The sequence below is a fragment of the Nerophis lumbriciformis genome, linkage group LG31 (genome assembly GCF_033978685.3).
Source record: "Nerophis lumbriciformis linkage group LG31, RoL_Nlum_v2.1, whole genome shotgun sequence".
Classification (NCBI taxonomy): Eukaryota; Metazoa; Chordata; class Actinopteri; order Syngnathiformes; family Syngnathidae; genus Nerophis; species Nerophis lumbriciformis.
In genome coordinates, this window is record NC_084578.2 from 24,023,251 (window position 1) to 24,043,932 (window position 20,682).

Here is a 20,682-nt window from a genome sequence, read left to right on the forward strand (position 1 = left end):
AGAATTCTTAGTTCGAGGCAAATATTTGCGTTTGTTTTTGTCCAGTAGCGGTAGGCAGAACACCTGCCAACCACATTTAAAGGCCATGTTTTGTGCTGCCCACTAATCACAACAAAGGTACAGCAATGCCACATACTGACACCCCCTTGATGACTGAGGAGCAGGGCCGGCCCGTGGCATAGGTCGTATAGGCAAATGCTAAGGGCGCCGTCCATCAGGGGGCGCCACGCCAGTGCCACAAATGTTGGAGAAAAAAAAAAAAAAGAAAGAAAGTTGGTACTATTATTTCTAAATACAAAAAATAATCCCACGTTAATTAAAATGCAAAGTAAAGCCTATTTAATAGAAATATTATTTGTTACAACATTACGCCCCCCCCCTCTCTCTCTTACCGTAACATGACTCTTTTTGGACGTCACCACATCAAAAAATCAACACAAGATGTCAAAACGGCCAAAACTGTCAGGTGCCCAAGGAAGAAAAAAGAGAAAAGAAGAGGAGTAGAAACGAGAAAAGACAGAGGTAGCAGGTAGGTAACGTTAGCCTACATGAAATTATTTGTCTGTTACAGAATGTGATAGTAACCTGGCTTGTGAGCATTAAGCTAATGTTACATGATTCGGCAATTGCTAATCAATAAATAGCTAGTTCTGTTTTAACGTCGGGTTAATATTGTGGAGGGGGCTAAATTGTTATGGAAAATAATCATGTAACGTTAGGTAATTACTGTACTCCCACCTTACATTCCTCAGGTATTAGATCTTTTAAGCAGGTGTTTTTTGTTTACATTGTTATTGCCTTCTGGTTAGCTAATGTTTGCCCTGCAGGTAATAATCACTTGTCCACCCCTTTATATATTAGGTATAGTTGTAAGTAAAAAAAAAAAAAAAAGGTCAAAGATAAAGCTATTCGGTTTCTTGTGAGGGGGGGGGGGGGGCGCCACCTAAAATCTTGCCTAGGGCGCCAGATTGGTTAGGGCCGGGCCTGCTGAGGAGACTGTGAGATTTGCTGTCTCTCTTTATTTTATTACACGTTTGAATTATTTGGGACTACAAATGCAATCTGACTTGCTGAAACCATCAAACAGGTAAGTAAGTGCGCAGGAGCATTATCTCGCCACAAGTGTACATCAAATGGGCAGAATGGATTGCTCTCTTTATTTTGCTCAAAAGTTTAGTAGATCAGCTTCGCCTGTGCTAGTAAGTTTGCATGTTTTAGTTTAGACCAGGCCCACAGCATCATTGGGAAAATCACATTTTCCTGATGTTCTAAACGCCTTTGAAGGCAATGCTGGACATGAGAACCATTGTCTTGCAAGAACATGAGAAAAAACCCCTGAAGATTTCCCTTACAATTTACAAAAGGACTCCTGTGGTGAGCTCGAGTCTATCCTAGGTGACATTGGGCTTTAAGTCACAGGAAAGAGTCAAGAACTAAACAAGCATGTACAATATTTTTTGACACTTTATTGCACAAAGTTTGTTTTCTTACAAACACATTCAAGCTTTGAAAACCGTGAAGCAGCATTCCTTCTTTTTCTTTGGTTCATTCTCAGCAACGACCTCCAGTAGAATCATGGATGTGAAAGTACTGCAAGGTACTAACGCTTATATAATGTATGTTAAAGTACGACATGGCACCAAAGCTTAAACAGCGTACATGGAAGTGCAACACGGTACTAACGCTTAAATAACGTGTGTGGAAGGACTGCAAGGTACCAAAGCTTAGATAATGTATGTTGAAGTACTGCAAGAAGTATTCATGCTTGACGAAATGGTTGTTGTTCCAAGTGGTTTGGCTATAAATACACAAAAATACATTTAGAAAAAAACACACAAAATATTAATTTACTGTCCAGTGTGGTGGACGGACATTGAAAAATAAAAGTGAACAATATTAATAATGATAACAATAATAATAATAACAAAAATAAGGCAAGTGGATGATCAGCGCTTGCCAGCAGGGGGCAATAAAACATCTGTAAAGGTACAGTTATATATCCATACCTATCTTCGCATCAATATTTGATGGGGAAGTTCAGCTTTTCTGATGCCGTGCACACTACACACTTGTTGTTTTATTAAGACAAACACATACTGTGTGTTTGTGTTACATCTGCAGGTGTGTGTTTTCATGAAAGTGTGGACTATGCAGAAGACAATTGTCTGGATGTTTTTTTTTTTTCAGTTTATGGACTTTGGACTAAACCACGGCTGGACTTGATCTTCTCCAGTCTCTTATTGAGGTGCTTGTTGTTAGACTCCAGCTCATCCATCTTGTCCAAAGCTGAGCGTAACTGAGTGGGACAGACAAGGTATCATCAATATCAAGGATACTTCCCTATAAAGTATACGTTGTTATCAAGTACCGTTGCTATTAAGGACACGTCGGTATCAAGGATACATCGCTTTCCAGTATTGTCATTACCAAGGATACTTCCCTATAAAGTAAATATCGCTATAAAGTATCCTCGATACCAAGCAGAGTTGGGTAGAGTACACAAAAATTGTACTCAAGTAAGAGTAACGTGACTTTAGAACAGTGGTTCTTAACCAGGGTTCGATCGAACCCTAGGAGTCGGGCTCAGGGGTTCGGCGGAGGTCAAGACACCCCCGACTCATCGTGTAAATAAAAACTTCTTCCTATCGGCGTATTACAGATACGACAACAGCAGAAGTCAGACTGATTTGCAGGTGTGTAATTTGTTGTGAGTTTATGCAGTGTTGGTTTTGTTGTTTGAACAAGGTGATGTTCATGCACGGTTCATTTTGTGCACCAGTAATAAAACATGGTAACACTTTAGTATGGGGAACATATTCACCATTAATTAGATGCTTATTAACATGCAAATTAGTAACATATTGGCTCTTAACTAGTCATTATTGAGTACTTATTAATGCCTTATTCGGCATGGCCTTATTATAACCCTAACCCTCTAACCCTGGCCCTAACCCTCTAACCCTAACCCTAACCAAATAACTCTAAATTAAGTCTTTGTTACTTAGAATATGTTCCCCATACTAAAGTGTTACCAAAAACATATAACTTTGTCTTGAATTTGAAAAAATACAACATTTTATTTTTCACTAAAGAAGGGTTCGGTGAATGCGCATATGAAACTGGTGGGGTTTGGTACCTCCAACAAGGTTAAGAACCACTGCTTTAGAATAATATGGGAGAGGTTAAAAAAAGAGAGCTTGCGCAATCTCCAGGTGTAGAAAATGTTTAGGGATAAACACCTTCCATGCCACCCTGAGAAAACTGATGTTTAAGTTTATATGTAGACTGCAGGGGTACGAGACTGATCTTATTATACAGATAACCAATCCTAGGTGTAGTTCTGTTGGATACCAATCGTATATATGGAAACACTGGTATCTCTGCCTTTTATAGAATGTGTAGACACATTTTTAAAGTATATATATATATATATATATATATATATTTATTTATTTTTTTTAATTTTTTTTTAATTTTATTTATTTATTTTTTATTTTTATTGCTGCTTTTATTTATTTATTAGAGGCCTTTTACTGAGTATGCACAAACACTGTTTTTAATATTATGTGATAATGCCTTTTATTCTGTGTTTTGTTTGTTTTATGTACTGTATGTGATTGTATGTCTACTTGGACATTGGAGTCTGCAATAAAGCTTGATGGATTGATTGAATGAATATGAATTAAGTACAATGCAGTCATCAAAAGATGTACTTGAGCAAGAGTAAGTAAGGATTGCGTGAGAAAACTACTCAAGTACAGAGTAACTTGTGAGTAACTTCTGATTTACTTAGTAGCTATTTTTAATGGTTCTTGCACTGCAACTGTAGTTGGTGTGTGTGTGTAAAACTTAAAAAGCATATATAGTGCAACATGGTTTCTCTACGGCGTGGCGAAGTTGGGAGAGTGGCCGTGCCAGCAATCTGAGAGTTACTGGTTCAATCCCCACCTTCTACCATCCTAGTCACGTCCGTTGTGTCCTTGAGCAAGTCACTTCACCCTTGCTCCTGATGGGCCTGGTTAGCGCCATTCATGGCAGCTCCCGCCATCAGTGTGTGAATGTGTGTGTGTGAATGGGTGAATGTGGAAAATAGTGTCAAAGCGCTTTGAGTTCCTTAAAAAGGTAGAAAAGCGCTATACAAGTACGACCCATTTACCATTTACCATTCTCTAGTAGGAAGTAGAATTCCTGTAGGCTGAAATGTGAACATATTTCTACCAACACAGATGACAGCTCATAATATTAATGTTCTTTTTACTAGTTTAAAAGTAATCATTGAAGATTTTTTTTGCTGCCTTGTCTGACGTCATGTCACTTTTTACAGTCTGTACATTTCCATGTACTAATTAGTCTGATTTGTCAAATAATTCTGATTCTTTTATTCTCACGCCTACATGTGAAGCTGTAGTTTCCCTGCTCTTATCTGTAATGGGACTGTTGGCCATACGCAGTGTGCCTCCCGTACACTAGGGCGCGATTGTGGTCATTTCAGCTTGTTTAGCTATGTGGTAATGTCAATACAGTAGAAGAAGAGAATGCTACATGCTAATAAGCTAGCACGAGTAACTTTCACGCTCCGGATCTAACGGAGAAGTACTTTCCACTATTTGGTGCTATTGGTAATTTTTTAATGTATTTAAATGACACTCATCAGATAAATACAAAAAGATAGTTTTTTAGTCAATGTTTTAGTAGGTTTTTGATTACCAGTTGTCTCAAACAGTCAGTATGCTGTCTTTTTTTGGGAACATTCTGACACTAATTAAATGACACTGTATGGGCAGCACGGTGGAACAGGGGTTAGTGCATCTGCCTCACAATACGAAGGTCCTGAGTAGCCTTGGGTTCAATCCCGGGCTCGGGATCTTTCTGTGTGGAGTTTGCATGTCCTCCCCGTGACTGCATGGGTTCCCTCTGGGTACTCCGGCTTCCTCCCACTTCCAAAGACATGCACCTGGGGATAGGTTGATTGCCAACACTAAATTGGCCCTAGTGTGTGGATGTGAGTGTGAATGTTGTCTGTCTATCTGTGTTGGCCCTGCGATGAGGTGGCGACTTGTCCAGGGTGTACCCCGCCTACCGCCCGATTGTATCTGAGATAGGCTCCAGCGCCCCCCGCGACCCCAAAGGGAATACGCGGTAGAAAATGGATGGATGGATGTATCGATCCGTTGTAGTGAAGAAGGAGCTGAGCCGGAAGGCAAAGCTTTCAATTTACCGGTCGATCTCCGTTCCTATTCTCACCTATGGTCATGAGCTTTGGGTTATGACCGAAAGGACAAGATCACGGGTACAAGCGGCCGAAATGAGTTTCCTCCACCGAGTGGCAGGGCTCTCCCTTAGAGATAGGATGAGAAGCTCTGTCATCCGGGGGGAGCTCAAAGTAAAGCCCCTGCTCCTCCACATCGAGAGGAGCCAGATGAGGTGGTTCGGGCATTTGGTCAGGATGCCACCCGAACGCCTCCCGAGAGAGGTGTTTAGGGCACGTCCGACCGGTAGGAGGCCACGGGGAAGACCCAGGACACGTTGGGAAGACTTTGTCTCCCGGCTGGCCTGGGAACGCCTCGGAATGCCCGGCAAGAGCTGGACGAAGTGGCTGGGGAGAGAAAAGTCTGGGCTTCCCTGCTTAGGCTGCTGCCCCCGCCACCCGACCTTGGATAAGCGGAAGAAGATGGATGGATGGATGACACTAATTAAACAAGTAGGTTTCTATTTTACCATATATTTTAAATATACTGACCTATTTCAGCTTCTACTTTGTGCTTGTTTGGCGTAAACAGTCCCTCACCACCGACTTGTTATTCGCTAGGTAGAATGCTAAGCTCCGTTGAATTGGTGAGATGGAGTGAAGCGTCTTCAGTGCTTAAATTGGATTGGTCAAAAAGAGTCATTTGACTGCCAGGCTACATTTGATTGGTGAAATGGAATCAAACGTGACTAATGCTTACATTGGGTTGGTTAAACAGAGTCATGTGACAGTGCTTGCCGGAAAAAAGGTCTTGCTAACAAATTAATACGTCTTTGCATGCCTTAATGAATATATTACAAATAATTGTGATATTAATAAATGTAATGGTCGGAATGAAACTCAATGTAATGGAGTAAAAGTAGTGTTTCATCCATCCATCCATCCATCTTCTTCCGCTTATCCGAGGTCGGGTCGCGGGGGCAGCAGCCTAAGCAGGGAAGTCCAGACTTCCCTCTCCCCAGCCACTTCGTCCAGCTCCTCCCGGGGGATCCCGAGGCGTTCCCAGGCCAGCCGGGAGACATAGTCTTCCCAACGTGTCCTGGGTCTTCCTCGTGGCCTCCTACCAGTCGGACATGCCCTAAACACCTCCCTAGGGAGGCGCTCGGGTGGCATCCTGACCAGATGCCCGAACCACCTCATCTGGCACCTCTCGATGTGGAGGAGCAGCGGCTTTACTTTGAGCTCCCCCCGGATGACAGAGCTTCTCACCCTATCTCTAAGGGAGAGCCCCGCCACCCGGCGGAGGAAACTCATTTCGGCCGCTTGTACCCGTGATCTTGTCCTTTCGGTCATAACCCAAAGCTCATGACCATAGGTGAGGATGGGAACGTAGATCGACCGGTAAATTGAGAGCTTTGCCTTCCGGCTCAGCTCCTTCTTCACCACAACGGATCGATACAGCATCCGCATTACTGAAGACGCCGCACCGATCCGCCTGTCGATCTCACGATCCACTCTTCCCTCACTCGTGAACAAGATTCCGAGGTACTTGAACTCCTCCACTTGGGGCAAGATCTCCTCCCCAACCCGGAGATGGCACTCCACCCTTTTCCGGGAGAGAACCATGGACTCGGACTTGGAGGTGCTGATTCTCATCCCAGTCGCTTCACACTCAGCTGCGAACCGATCCAGTGAGAGCTGAAGATCCTGGCCAGATGAAGCCATCAGGACCACATCATCTGCAAAAAGCAGAGACCTAATCCTGCAGCCACCAAACCGGATCCCCTCAACGCCTTGACTGCGCCTAGAAATTCTGTCCATAAAAGTTATGAACAGAATCGGTGGCAAAGGGCAGCCTTGGCGGAGTCCAACCCTCACCGGAAACGTGTCCGACTTACTGCCGGCAATGCGAACCAAGCTCTGACACTGATCATACAGGGAGCGGACCGCCACAATCAGACAGTCCGAAACCCCATACTCTCTGAGCACTCCCCACAGGACCTCCCGAGGGACACGGTCGAATGCCTTCTCCAAGTACACAAAGCACATGTAGACTGGTTGGGCAAACTCCCATGCACCCTCAAGGACCCTGCCGAAAGTATAGAGCTGGTCCACAGTTCCACGACCAGGACGAAAACCACACTGCTCCTCCTGAATCCGAGGTTCGACTATCCGGCGTAGCCTCCTCTCCAGTACACCTGAATAGACCTTACCGGGAAGGCTGAGGAGTGTGATCCCACGATAGTTAGAACACACCCTCCGGTTCCCCTTTTTAAAGAGAGGAACCACCACCCTGGTCTGCCAATCCAGAGGTACTGCCCCCGATGTCCATGCGATGCTGCAGAGTCTTGTCAACCAAGACAGCCCCACAGCATCCAGAGCCTTAAGGAACTCCGGGCGGTTGTCATCCACCCCCGGGGCCTTGCCACCGAGGAGCTTTTTAACTACCTCAGCAACCTCAGCCCCAGAAATAGGAGAGCCCACCACAGATTCCCCAGGCACTGCTTCCTCATAGGAAGACGTGTTGGTGGGATTGAGGAGGTCTTCGAAGTATTCCCTCCACCGATCTACAACTTCCGCAGTCGAGGTCAGCAGAACACCATCCGCACCATACACGGTGTTGGTAGTGCACTGCTTCCCCTTCCTGAGGCGGCGGATGGTGGTCCAGAATCGCTTCGAAGCCGTCCGGAAGTCGTTTTCCATGGCTTCCCCGAACTCCTCCCATGTCCGAGTTTTTGCCTCCGCGACCGCTGAAGCCGCACACCGCTTGGCCTGTCGGTACCTGTCCGCTGCCTCAGGAGTCCCATGAGCCAAAATAACCAGATAGGACTCCTTCTTCAGCTTGACGGCATCCCTCACCGCCGGTGTCCACCAACGGGTTCTAGGATTACCGCCACGACAGGCACCAACTACCTTGCGGCCACAGCTCCAATAAGCCGCCTCGACAATAGAGGTGCGGAACATGGTCCACTCGGACTCAATGTCCAGCACCTCCCTCGTGACATGTTCAAAGTTCTTCCGAAGGTGGGAATTGAAAGTCTCTCTGACAGGAGACTCTGCCAGACGTTCCCAGCAAACCCTCACAATGCGTTTGGGCCTGCCAGGTCTGTCCGGCATCCTCCCCCACCATCGCAGCCAACTCACCACCAGGTGGTGATCGGTAGAAAGCTCCGCCCCTCTCTTCACCCGAGTGTCCAAAACACGAGGCCGCAAATCCGATGACACAACTACAAAGTCGATCATAGTACTGCGGCCTAGGGTGTCCTGGTGCCAAGTGCACATATGGACACCCTTATGCTTGAACATGGTGTTCGTTATGGACAATCCGTGACGGGCACAAAAGTCCAATAACAAAACACCACTTGGGTTCAGATCCGGGCGGCCATTCTTCCCAATCACGCCTCTCCAGGTTTCACTGTCGTTGCCAATATGAGCGTTGAAGTCCCCCAGTAAAACGAGGGAATCACCCGGGGGAGCACTCTCTAGTACTCCCTCGAGTGAATCCAAAAAGGGTGGGTACTCTGAGCTGCTGTTTGGCGCGTAAGCGCAAACAACAGTCAGGACCCGTCCCCCCACCCGAAGGCGGAGGGAAGCTACGCCTAAGTAGTGTTTCTTTGTCACAAAAATACTAAAGTTAACATTGCTATCAAGTATTGTCGCTATCAATGATACTTCACTCTCAAGTATTGCTGCTATCAAGTATCGCCAGTATCAAGTATCATCACTATCAAGTATCTTTGCTACCTAGGATACTTCGCTTTTAATTATCGTTGCTATCAAGGATTCTTAGCTATCATCCTCGCTATAGAGGATACTTTTCTATCAAGTATCATCACTTTCAAGGATACTTTGCTGTCTAGTATCGTCGTTGTCAAGTATCGTCACCATCATGGACACTTTGCAACCAAGTATCGTCGCTATCAAATATCGACAATATCAAGGATACTTCACTATCACTTATCGTCGCTATCTAGAATACTTTGCTATCAAGTATCGTCGCTATCAAGCATCGTCAATATTAAGTATTGTTAATATCAAATCAAGAATATCACAATCAAGGATACTTTGCTCTCAAGTATTGTCACTATTAAGTATCATCAATATCAAGGATACTTCGCTATCAAGTATTGTCACTATCAAGTATCGTTTCTGTCAAGTATTGTCACCATCATGGATAGTCCGCTATCAAGAATCGACAATATTTATATTAAATATTGATGATACTTCACTATGAAGTATCGTTGCTATCAAGGATATGTTGCGATAAACCTTGACTCTTATTGATAAATAAATCCTAATTTATCATTTGTCACATATTCGGCAAATTATTACAAAGTATCTCTTCATGTGAACCTGGTGGATTAGTAATTTGTTATTTAAATGTTGTTTGTGTTACAGATTGAGTACAGGAAGTAAGCAGATGTGGGAGTAATTGCTGTGAAATGGAAACGTTAGGATTAAAAAAGATCTGCTTCTTCCTCCTCCTTTTTGGACATGTTGAAATGTGAACTGTAAATATGTGATGTGCCACATTGTGATTAACATGTTCCAAACTGACTATTTGAATTTATTTAGTCTTATGATGCCAAACACACGTTCTGTGCCTTCTAAGGTTTCTGGCCCACAGTTCAAGCCCCAGAGAAAGAAGAAAAGATTGACCTTGTCATTGCTATGCTAAAAGAAGCTAGCTTAGTTATGAGCTACTTTTACAAGATCAATGAATCGTCAGTACCTACACAAAGAAGAAGGAGAAGAATGGAAGGACGACAGCAACAATGTCTCTTAATAAGACAACAGCTCGATAACTTTCTCACTTGGACACCATCATCATCATCACCTGCAGCTAGTTCTTTAGCGTCATTACTTCTACCAGAGTACTAATATTCTGTATGTTGCTCTTACATAGGAGGAAGAACGTGTGTGTGCGAAAGGTTAACAGTGTGTGGGGATTTAATATTGACCTAAAATTACAGATGCACATTTTTTGGTCAAAACCGAAAACCATAAACGAGAAAACCACAGCCGAAGGCCGAAACACCGGAAAATAATTATTATTACAATTGCATTTATGGCTATGACTGTTTACTAACCTCGCTAAAATTAAAACATTCATTCTCGAAGAATACAAATATCTTAAAATTGTAAAAATATGCATTTACCACTGTTATTATAACAAAATAAAATCAATTATTGTATTAGTATTATTATTAGAGATGTCCGATAATATCGGCATGCCGATATTATCGGCCGATAAATGCATTAAAATGTAATATCGGAAATTATCGGTATCGTTTTTTTATTATCGGTATCGTTTTTTATTTTATTTTTTTATTTTTTTTATTGAATCAACATAAAAAACACAAGATACACTTACAATTAGTGCACCAACACAAAAAACCTCCCTCCCCCATTTACACTTATTCACACAAAAGGGTTGTTTCTTTCTGTTATTAATATTTTGGTTCCTACATTATATATCAATACATATCAATACAGTCTGCAAGGGATACAATCCGTAAGCACACATGATTGTGCGTGCTGCTGGTCCACTAATAGTACTAACCTTTAACAGTTAATTTTCATTAATTACTAGTTTCAATGTAACTGTTTTTATATTGTTTTACTTTCTTTTTTATTCCAGAAAATGTTTTTAATTTATTTATCTTATTTTATTATTTTTTTTAAAAGTACCTTATCTTCACCATAACTGGTTGTCCAAATTAGGCATAATAATGTGTTAATTCCACGACTGTATATATTGGTTGATATCGGTATCGGTTGATATTGGTATCGGTAATTAAAGAGTTGGACAATATCGGAATATCGGATATCGGCAAAAAGCCATTATCGGACATCCCTAATTATTATATATTTATAACAATAGTGAAATAATCATTGATGAGTCAAATTCTGTATGCATGCTCCAAAGAGGAGTGGGTTGTTCTTCTGCAGCTAAACTAGACTGTCATTGGATAAATGCTCGGCTTTGTCCCGGCCATCAGATAGTCAGCATCTCTGGGAGTCTATTAAAGGTGGGCATCTGTCTGAGGCTGAATCCCTTATAGTTCAACAGCGAAATGAGCGACTCAGCAATTTTGAAGTATAAACTTAGGGAGCATTTTCTTTCTGTACTGAGTTGATATGGAGCGCTTTACAATCTTTTTAGTGACTTCTTCATTTAAAAACAAATCTAGCAACTTTTTCTGGTGTAATTCGAGACTCTTGATATGTTTTCATATTGCCGGTTTAGATGGCCGTTCATGGCAGCTTGGCAATTCGCCGTGCTCCGCTAAAGACCGTGTTCACACCAAACACAAACCCTGGTCATCCGTCACTCATGAGCCCTGAGAATGGAAGGCTGCCGACATATTACATGTTTGTGTCGATCTTGTGGCAAGCTTGGCGGTTTGAAATCAAGTTTTTTAAATCGTCTTTTGCCGAAAAAAGAACGCCCGTCTATGTATTTGCACAGCAAGATTCATGATCCTGTGTTAATGCATCCATAATCCACAAGTCACATTTTTGTCCCAGGACTTCACAGGGTGAACACGGCAACGATACGGAGATTGGGGAGTTAAACACGGAAGTATTATGGGGTGGCACGGCGGTTAATGCGGAGTGAAGAGTGGAGGACTACGCCGCCTTTTGGGGTCCGTGGTACCACTGCCGCAATCTGCGTTGCCGTTGTGTTCAACTTTCTTCTTTCTAGACACCGTTCACAGCAGTTTAAAAAACGCCATTAACCGCCATACAAACCATGTGTGAACGCTCCTTACAGGAGTGCTGCAGCGAGCCGCCATTGTCTGCAAGCACTCAGGCACTAACACTAGCCTCACTCTGCAACTCCAGCTGTACTTTGCCTCTTTAAAATAACTTTAAAACTATTAATATTAATACAGCTATAACTTTAAAACTGCCCTCTTAATATTTCCACACCTTTAGCATATGGCTGTTTGTGGGTCTATCGTGGATATATTGAAGTATGTCCACGTGTTGCTTTCCTTCCATGAATTGATTAACGTGTACCCCGACTTAAACAAGTTGAAAAACTTATTCGGGTGTTACCATTTAGTGGTCAATTGTACGGAATTTGTACTGTAGTGTGCAATCTACTAATAAAAGTTTCAATCAATCAATCAATCCATATAATTGCCTGCTTCCTGTTTATGTCACCACAACTTTCTGTTTTGCTGATAAAAATCTTTCGACTAAAATTTTGGTGCATTATGACCTAAAATACAAAAAATTATTGTAAATCTTAAAATAAATACCACTACCACTACTTTGCGGTGTGGAACACAACTCCTGCGATAATCGAAGGAATACTTTTCATTATTTTACAAATGTTCATAACCTTTGTATTATTGTCTATATTACTTCTAGTTAGAGATGTCCGATAATATCGACCAGCCGATGATATCGGCCGATAAATGCTTTAAAATGTAATATCGGAAATTAACGGTATCGGTTTCAAAAAGTAAAATTAATGACTTTTTAAAACGCCGCTGTACGGAGCGGTACATATCCGGTAAAACACGGACGGAGGGAGCAGTACAGAGCAGTTGCGTCTTTCAGTCAGCAGCCTCTCCCCTCTCACCTCTCTCACACACAACACAGGAGTTGACGACTGCAGCATGAGAGGTTTACTGGCGACGCTTGATGACCTCATCAAACCGCCCCGAGCGTAGCATAACAGCATAACAACAACAAGAGTGTGTTGTTGCCGGTGCTGTAGCCTGGCTAACAAGCAAGCGAGCTCGGTGACTGACTAACGACACCATGTCTATGGTTTGGGATTATTTTAAAGTGTGTCTGACGGATAAAAAACTGGCAATTTGTAATGACTGCAAAAAGTTGGTTATGAACCAAGACGTGTTCTTTTAATAAAAGCAATTTGATCTCCCACCTCTTCAAGAATCGTAAGGAGATACACGATGAATACAAGCGGAAGATGGATGAAAAGCAAACACCGAAAGCAGCTTGCAGTGAACGGAGGTGCCCTGTCTCAACGCAGCATTTCAGAAGCGCTGGCTGACTGCTAGGCCACTTCAAGCACTCACCACTAGCTTGCAGCACATTTGTGTTACTCATACAAATACGTTATAGAGCAGGGCAGATTGAGCCCAGTTTATAATTTCCTGTTATACAGTATGCCAGGCAGTCTTGCACTAAAGGAGGACTATGATATTGTGTACTTTATTACTCTAATATACTCTGGACTGAAGCTGTGTGCCTTCATTGTTTTGAGGCATGTTTAAAAAAAATTAAAAATAATGCACTTTGTGAAAGTCAAAATATAATATTTCCCATAGTTGTAGTGGGTATTAGGATTATCTCAGGGAGAGCATGTCCCAAATTCCAAGCTGCTGTTTTGAGGCATGTTAAAAAAAAGAATGCACTTTGTGACTTCAATAATAAATATGGCAGTGGATGTTGGCACTTCTTTCCATAACTAGAGTTGAAGTTGTTCTCTTATTTTGGAAAACCTTGTTACTTTGTTTAATGCATCCAGCGCGGCATCACAACAAAATTAGGCATAATAATGCGTTAATTCCACAACTGTATATATCCGTATCGGTTGAGATCAGAATCGGTAATTAAGAGTTGGACAATATCGGAATATCGGATATCGGCAAAAAAGCCATTATCGGACATCTCTACTTCTAGTGATTTATTCATCCATCAGTTTATCCATCCATCCGTCCATTCATCGATCCATACATCCGTCCGTCCAGCCATCCATCATGTATTGTCGCTAGGATATGTTTAAGGTAAAGACTAAAGTACTTCTCTCTGCAGCTTTCGTTTCTCTGCTTTCAGCTCATCCTCCACTTTTTCTGCACTCTCAGCTGCTGACTTGTAGCGCATCACCTGACCCTCAAGTCTGCTCACCTGAAGAAAAGTCCAAAGTACATTAAAGTACACACACAAACATTTCAGCAACGTTGTTTTAACTTACATTTTGTTGTAAAGCAGTCACTTCTTGTTCTGCTTTCACCAGTTTAAATTTCATGTCAGTTATTTGCCTGCTGGAGTCTGCTGGTAGATAAGCTGACATTATTATGTCTGCTATTAAAGACAGAAGTCAACTTGGTGACTTACTCTGCGCTTCAACCATGTTGGGATCTTTGCCGTTTTCTACAACTTCACCGTCTGCGCTTGGACTTCCATCTGTGTCGTTGTTCTTCTGGCCCAGTTGGTCTTTAAGCGTCTGTATCTGAAAACATCATAGTGACATATTTCATGATCTCTTCATGGCACATAGTTTGACAACAACCACCAACTCTGTGATGTTATGGAAGAATATTCCACCAACAACCTCCTGAATGCCATGCTCAAGAGTATGAAGACTTAAAATTAAAAGTACACACTAAATATTCACAACTTGGACACTATTTTTGCTAACAGGTGTTGTCAGCGTGTTAATGGATGTGTGTTGACTTATTTAAGGGGGAAGTAAAGTGAATGTATGCTGCAAAACCAACTGTACACTGACTACTTAAGTTGTGTCATCTCTTCAGTTTTGTCCCAGATCATCAAAGATATGCGCAAATATCAGGAGTGTACTCACTGTTATCTGCCCATAAAGACCACAAAACATCACCAACATCCATCTCTTAAGTATACTAGTCAACTTTAAGAGCCGCAATGACGAGATTTCTGCAGCATGCAGTATTTTCTTTTGCATTGATGCGGAGAAGCAGCCAGGGAGTGTCTTTGCAATGCGTTGTGGCTGTGCTGTGAGTTTCTGCCTGATCACGTCATCATCATCATCATGGTAAAATGGTGCACATTTTCGCGATACAATTAAATACTAAATAAATTAAACAGTCAGAAAATCCACCTGGAGAGGAGGGTTGATGGTTTTTAGTTCAGTGAAGTGAATTATACAGCAATTTTCTCTAGTGACTCAAAGCGCTTGACATAGTGAAACCCATTATCTAAGTTACATCTAAACCAGTGTGGGTGGCACTGGGAGCATGTTGGTAAAGTATCTTGCCCAAGGACACAACGGCAGTGATTAGGATGTCTGAAGCGGGGATCGAACCTGCAACCCTCAAGTTGCTGGCACGGCCGCTCTACCAACCAACCCACGCCGCCCGAGTTCAGTTCAATTCAGTTTATTCATTTATATGGCACATTTAAAAACAACCCCAGTTGACCAAAGTGCTGTACAGACATAATAAACAATTTGAAACAAAAAAGGGCACACAGTGTCACACTTACATTGTAACACAGAAGGATGAATAAAATACAACAGTAAAATATACCTTAAAAGAAGTGCAAAATAACACCTAAAAGTTGATGGCCCTTTTTCCCCCTGCATATTTGTACTTTAAGTAAGTAACATATTAATATTAAACATGTTCTGATTATTAAAAACCCAAAACACCCTACGACTCCGAGTTTCACTGATGACGTGTTCATTTATCACCAAATAGCTGTATTAAAAAACAATAAACACATAGCGTTTTATTTTGAATATCAACCAGCAGGGGTGTCAATAAAATAGATTTTCGAATGAATCGCGATTCTTATTTGTAACAATTCTTAATCGATTAAAAAAAAAAAATTGAAAATCTTTTTTTTTTTTTTCAAAATCAGTCCTATTCAACCACTCAGGCAAATTATATTGTTGATGTATATGCCCATATCTGCTGTACAGATTTACTTCAGAAAAGAGAAGTGTGGGATTCTTCTCTTGTTGCCTTATTTGTATTTATTAAATGTTTGAGTTTGAATTTTAATAAACAAAACCCGTTTTCTTTTAAGTAATATAGAAATTCATCAGAGCTGTTCATTTTATGGAGTTCATATAGTTAATCATAGTACAGGCACCAAATGTTATTTAAAAAGTTTTGATTTTGAATCGAGAATCCCCAAGAATTTAATCGAATAACCCATCCATCCATCCATTTGTGGTGCCAAAAGATTTACAACCTTATCAACCAGCTATATTTAGTTTACGTGTTGTGCTACTTCCTGTCCCACTCTACCCTTATCAATGCATTGTTTGCTTTGACATTTGGTAAAAATAGGAGCCTTGCATATTTTATCTCAGAAGAATCAGACATGGGACAAAGTTGACACACAGAGTGCAAAACAGCAGCTGTGTCTGAGCAAACCGCAATGAACACATATTCTGGGGCAGTTGGGGTATGATGTATGGTAATTAATCTTAAGGCTGATTCAAACCTGTTGTAATTAAGGTAAGATGATTATTAATTCATGTTAAAGCTGATTTAAAGCTTGTAATTTAAAGTATGATGTACAGTATGTTCATTCATTTTAAAGCTGATTTAAAGCTTGTTGTAATCCATTCCTTTTCAAATGGTGGGGCGGGCGAATATGATGGAGCGTATGTAACTTGTATGTATGTAACACTTGGCTTCACTGTAACCACGTTGGGAGACGAGGACAGGCCAGTGTGTTGTTTCTTTTAATGTTAATAAACTTACAATTTTATGCAGATGTATAGTTACAACAATGTTATAGACAAATTATACTATTTATAGTCACAGTGGAGAGTGGGGGTGGCGCAAAATATTTTCTTCTTCCTAGGGGGCCGTAATAGAAAATAACTGAGAAGCACTGTTGTAATCTAAGGTAAGATGTATGTTGATTCATGTTAAAGCTGATTTAAAAGTAACCAATTATGCAAAACCATCTCCTTACCTATTGGTACCTGTTTTTGTGTATTTGGGATTTGCATAAGTACCGGAAATCTTAAATCAAATCATGGAGGCATGGCAAAGCTATTTATAAAAAAATTTTGCCCTTCATACTTCCTCCAAACCAGCCGAAATTTGCCCAATTTGTCACAATTTTTCCCACTTATGATGTCAGCGGATATCTCTATATATGGTAGTAATTTACTAGAAGATCTTTGCGTAAATCCGACGCTGTAGTCAATAATGTCCTTTTTCTCTGTCTGTCCTCTTGTTGTGGGGCAGACTGTCTCGTACATGCACATACAGCTTCTGCTGTTTCCATTTCTAATATAAAGTAGCGTGTAGTCCGAACTTATATCTGTCAGTAGGCTCGATTTGGAAGCGCAGGGAGAAGACGTTGTCCAAATGGAAGCATGTAAATAATCCTGCCAAAAAACAGCGCACCCTTAAGCGGTCAGAAAGTGTCTTGAAGACAGTCTGTAAAACCTAATCTTTGCAAAATGTTGACCAAATAACCACCGTAACATTTTATGTATAGCACAAGGAGGTGTTTTAAATGTAAACAAAATAATAAAAAAATGTCAGTCATTTAAGATCAACCAGTTCAAAATACCCTGCGATGAGGTGGCGACTTGTCCGGGGTGTACCCCGCCTTCCGCCCGATTGTAGCTGAGATAGGCTCCAGCGCCCCCCGCGACCCCGGAGGGAATAAGCGGTAGAAAATGGATGGATGGATGGACAGTTCAAAATATAAATTTTAGAACAGTTTGGTCTCACAATTTTGATCAGGAGTGTATTATGATATTAATCATCTAGATCAGCATGGTTGTGAATGGCAGAGTAAAGACATGTATGATGTTGGTATGGACCACACAGAACCTCAACCCTATCAAAACTGTTCAGTCAGATGAAAAAACGTCAGGCTTACTTGCTCTATCATTTTTTCTCGCTCGTCCACTAGTTTCCTGAGGCGAATCTCTAGAAAAAAATCAAATAGACTTTAGAAAACACGATACCTGGTCAAAATTGAGAACATTTCAATTCATGCAAGCTAATACAAAAATGAAGTAATAAGGTAACGTCATACCAGGAGTGGGTGGGGCCAGAGGCGATGTGAGGGGACTGGGTCAGATGCATGCAAAGTGCATCAAGGAAGGTGATGGAGTGTTAACATGCACACACTCAGGAGAGGACAACTTTTCCAAACAACAATCTTAGGATGTACTACAAGTTGGAAGATGTCTTCAACAAAACATTTAGGAATGATTGCATCAGTATATATGTCTTTTATTTGTGGAAGGACATTTTAATTGAGTGCAGTTAAGCATATAGAGACAAATACATTTTGCTAATAAACTCAACATATTAACTCCATAGAAATAGATAATCCGATAAGGTCCTATTTTGAACCAGGACTTCTTGTTGTAGTTGAAGACGTTACTCTTTCAATCCAAAAGGTTTCTTCAGTTCTGAATGTTTTAAAGCAGTCTCTGCTGAGTGTTCACGCAAGTCTATAATAAACAGGTGTGACCGTTTTCTCTTTTGTTGAGGGTTCCGACAACTCGTAGCTTGTGTTCAAGTGGGCCTACAGAAAATCTAACCACACAGACCAGTGCCTACTCTTCGACTCCCATCACCCTCTAGAAGGCAAACTCGAAGTTGTCAGAACATCAACAACAGAGCAAAGAAGAATTATACCACCAAGAACAAAAGACACACATCCAAGAGATTATTCCTACACGTATCAGGTCCTATCTGGGTCTTTGTCAAAACCACCTAAAACCAAAAGGCCACTACACTTGAAAGAAAACACACAGCGGTGGGCCGTCAGGGCCAGCAAGGCCTTCTCTGTTGACCTAACACAAATCATGATCATAAATTGATAAGTTAATTTTGTTTTTAATGTATTTTCCCTAAATAAATGAAAGTATTCATCATATCTTTTTCATGTCATATTAGGCTCCAGTATAGCTGTTTTTATTAGAGCTTTTATCCAATCAGAATTCAGCTAGCTTGTTGCCAGCATTGCATGAAATCTCCCTAGGTTGCCACATGTTTAACCTTTGAACTTGACATTAACGCCTCCTGTGATTGGGAGCTACACTTAGCTAGCAGAGAAATCGGATACTTACTTGCTTTTTTACACGATGGCCAAAGGAGAGGAAAACGTTAATTAGGTTGCACATATACCTGCAAGACCATCTTCACGAAGGACATTTCAAGATAAGCTAGATCCTGTGAAACGAGGTCAGCTGACCCCCAAGTAGCTAACCTGTTGCAGCCAGTGAGACGGTTTGTCTGCCACTTCCAATCGAATCAACCCCTGGTTTACGGCTTACAATGGGTTCTGCAAATTGTGAGTTCAAATATTCTATTTCTTTATTTTTTCAGGTTTAATATGTTTTTACAATTATTTTAATTTTGACAGAACAACGTAGATGTGTTTTAATTAGAGATGTCCGATAATATCGTTAAAATGTAATATCGGAAATTATCGGTATCGTTTTTTTTATTATCAGTATCGTTTTTTAAATTTTTTTTATTAAATCAACATAAAAATCACAAGATACACTTACAATTAGTGCACCAACCCAAAAAACCTTCCTCACCCATTCACACAAAAGGGTTGTTTCTTTCTGTTATTAATATTCTGGTTCCTACATTATATGCATACTTGCCAACCCTCCCGGATTTTCCGGGAGACTCCCGAAATTCAGCGCCTCTCCCGAAAACCTCCCGGGACAAATTTTCTCCCGAAAATCTCCCGAAATTCAGGCCGAGCTGGAGGCCACGCCCCCTCCAGCTCCATGCGGACCTGACCTGTTTTCACGTCCACTTTCCCACAATATAAACAGCGTGCCTGCCCAATCACGTTATAACTGTAGAATGATTGAGGGCGAGTTCTTGGTTTCTTATGTGGGTTTATTATTAGGCAGTTTCATTAACGTCCTCCCAGCGCGGTAACAACACACAACAACAGCAGTCACGTTTTCGACTACCGTAAAGCAGTTCGTCTGCCATAAACAGCAATGTTGTGACACTCTTAAACAGGGCAATACTGCCATCTATGTCACGGCCCAGACGCACACCAGCGTGCAATTATCTGGGAGCCGCGCTGAGCGCACCTCCAAGCGCGCTCGCGTCACTCAAGCTGCTACAGGCAGCTGCGTTCCATCTTCAATCAACACACTGATGAGGGACGACTACTTAAACAACCGCCACCAGAGATCCTTTGCCAGAACGTAGCAATCTGTACATCGTACCCTCCCTGTGTGCGTCCCCGAGTCACGCTGTGTCGTGTGCTTCTGGATCTTCCCTGTCTTCCTCGTGCTTCCTGGTTCTCGACTCCTTGCTCGCCCCCGGACCACGACGACTCGCTCCTGCCTCCCGACCACGCTTCCGCCCCTGGACAAGCCCTGCCTGCCTTGCCCTTGTCTGACAGCAGCGCTCCTCTCAACACGCACCTCCAACACTTACGGTAAAACCCTCAAGTTAAATTCTACACACAGTCTGACACCCATTTCCTGTTTGGTTACATACACATCTAATATATACATATATTGATATATATAATATAATATAGAATATAATATCATATAATATATTATACAATATAATATATTATATAAATTATATATATATATATATATATATATATATATATATATATATATATATATATATATATATATATATATATAAATGTATAGATATAGATTTTCCTTTTGAATAAATATGCCCCAGGCTAAACACTCTCCCAGCCTCAGTGCCGTCTCCTTCTACCCGGTATCATCACAATATACTGTACACGCATATGTGACA

The 20,682-nt window shown here is 41.5% G+C and overlaps 1 protein-coding gene across 3 annotated transcripts in view; it reads right to left on the bottom strand.

The window, feature by feature from the left end:
• Positions 1-1,446: 1,446 nt before the first annotated feature.
• The window catches only part of lrrfip1a (leucine rich repeat (in FLII) interacting protein 1a), a 152,352-nt gene continuing 133,116 nt past the window's right edge, over positions 1,447-20,682 (bottom strand). For 2 of the 3 annotated variants that reach the window (XM_061926399.2, XM_061926396.2), the window contains 5 exons: positions 17,789-17,838; positions 14,291-14,405; positions 14,148-14,227; positions 13,976-14,080; positions 1,447-2,296 (listed from right to left, as the gene is read on the bottom strand). In XM_061926399.2, coding sequence (XP_061782383.1) covers positions 2,189-2,296; positions 13,976-14,080; positions 14,148-14,227; positions 14,291-14,405; positions 17,789-17,838 — 458 coding nt within the window. In that variant the 3' untranslated portion in view covers positions 1,447-2,188. The remainder of the gene's footprint in view (positions 2,297-13,975; positions 14,081-14,147; positions 14,228-14,290; positions 14,406-17,788; positions 17,839-20,682) is intronic. The other variant, XM_061926398.2, reaches the window with a different exon arrangement.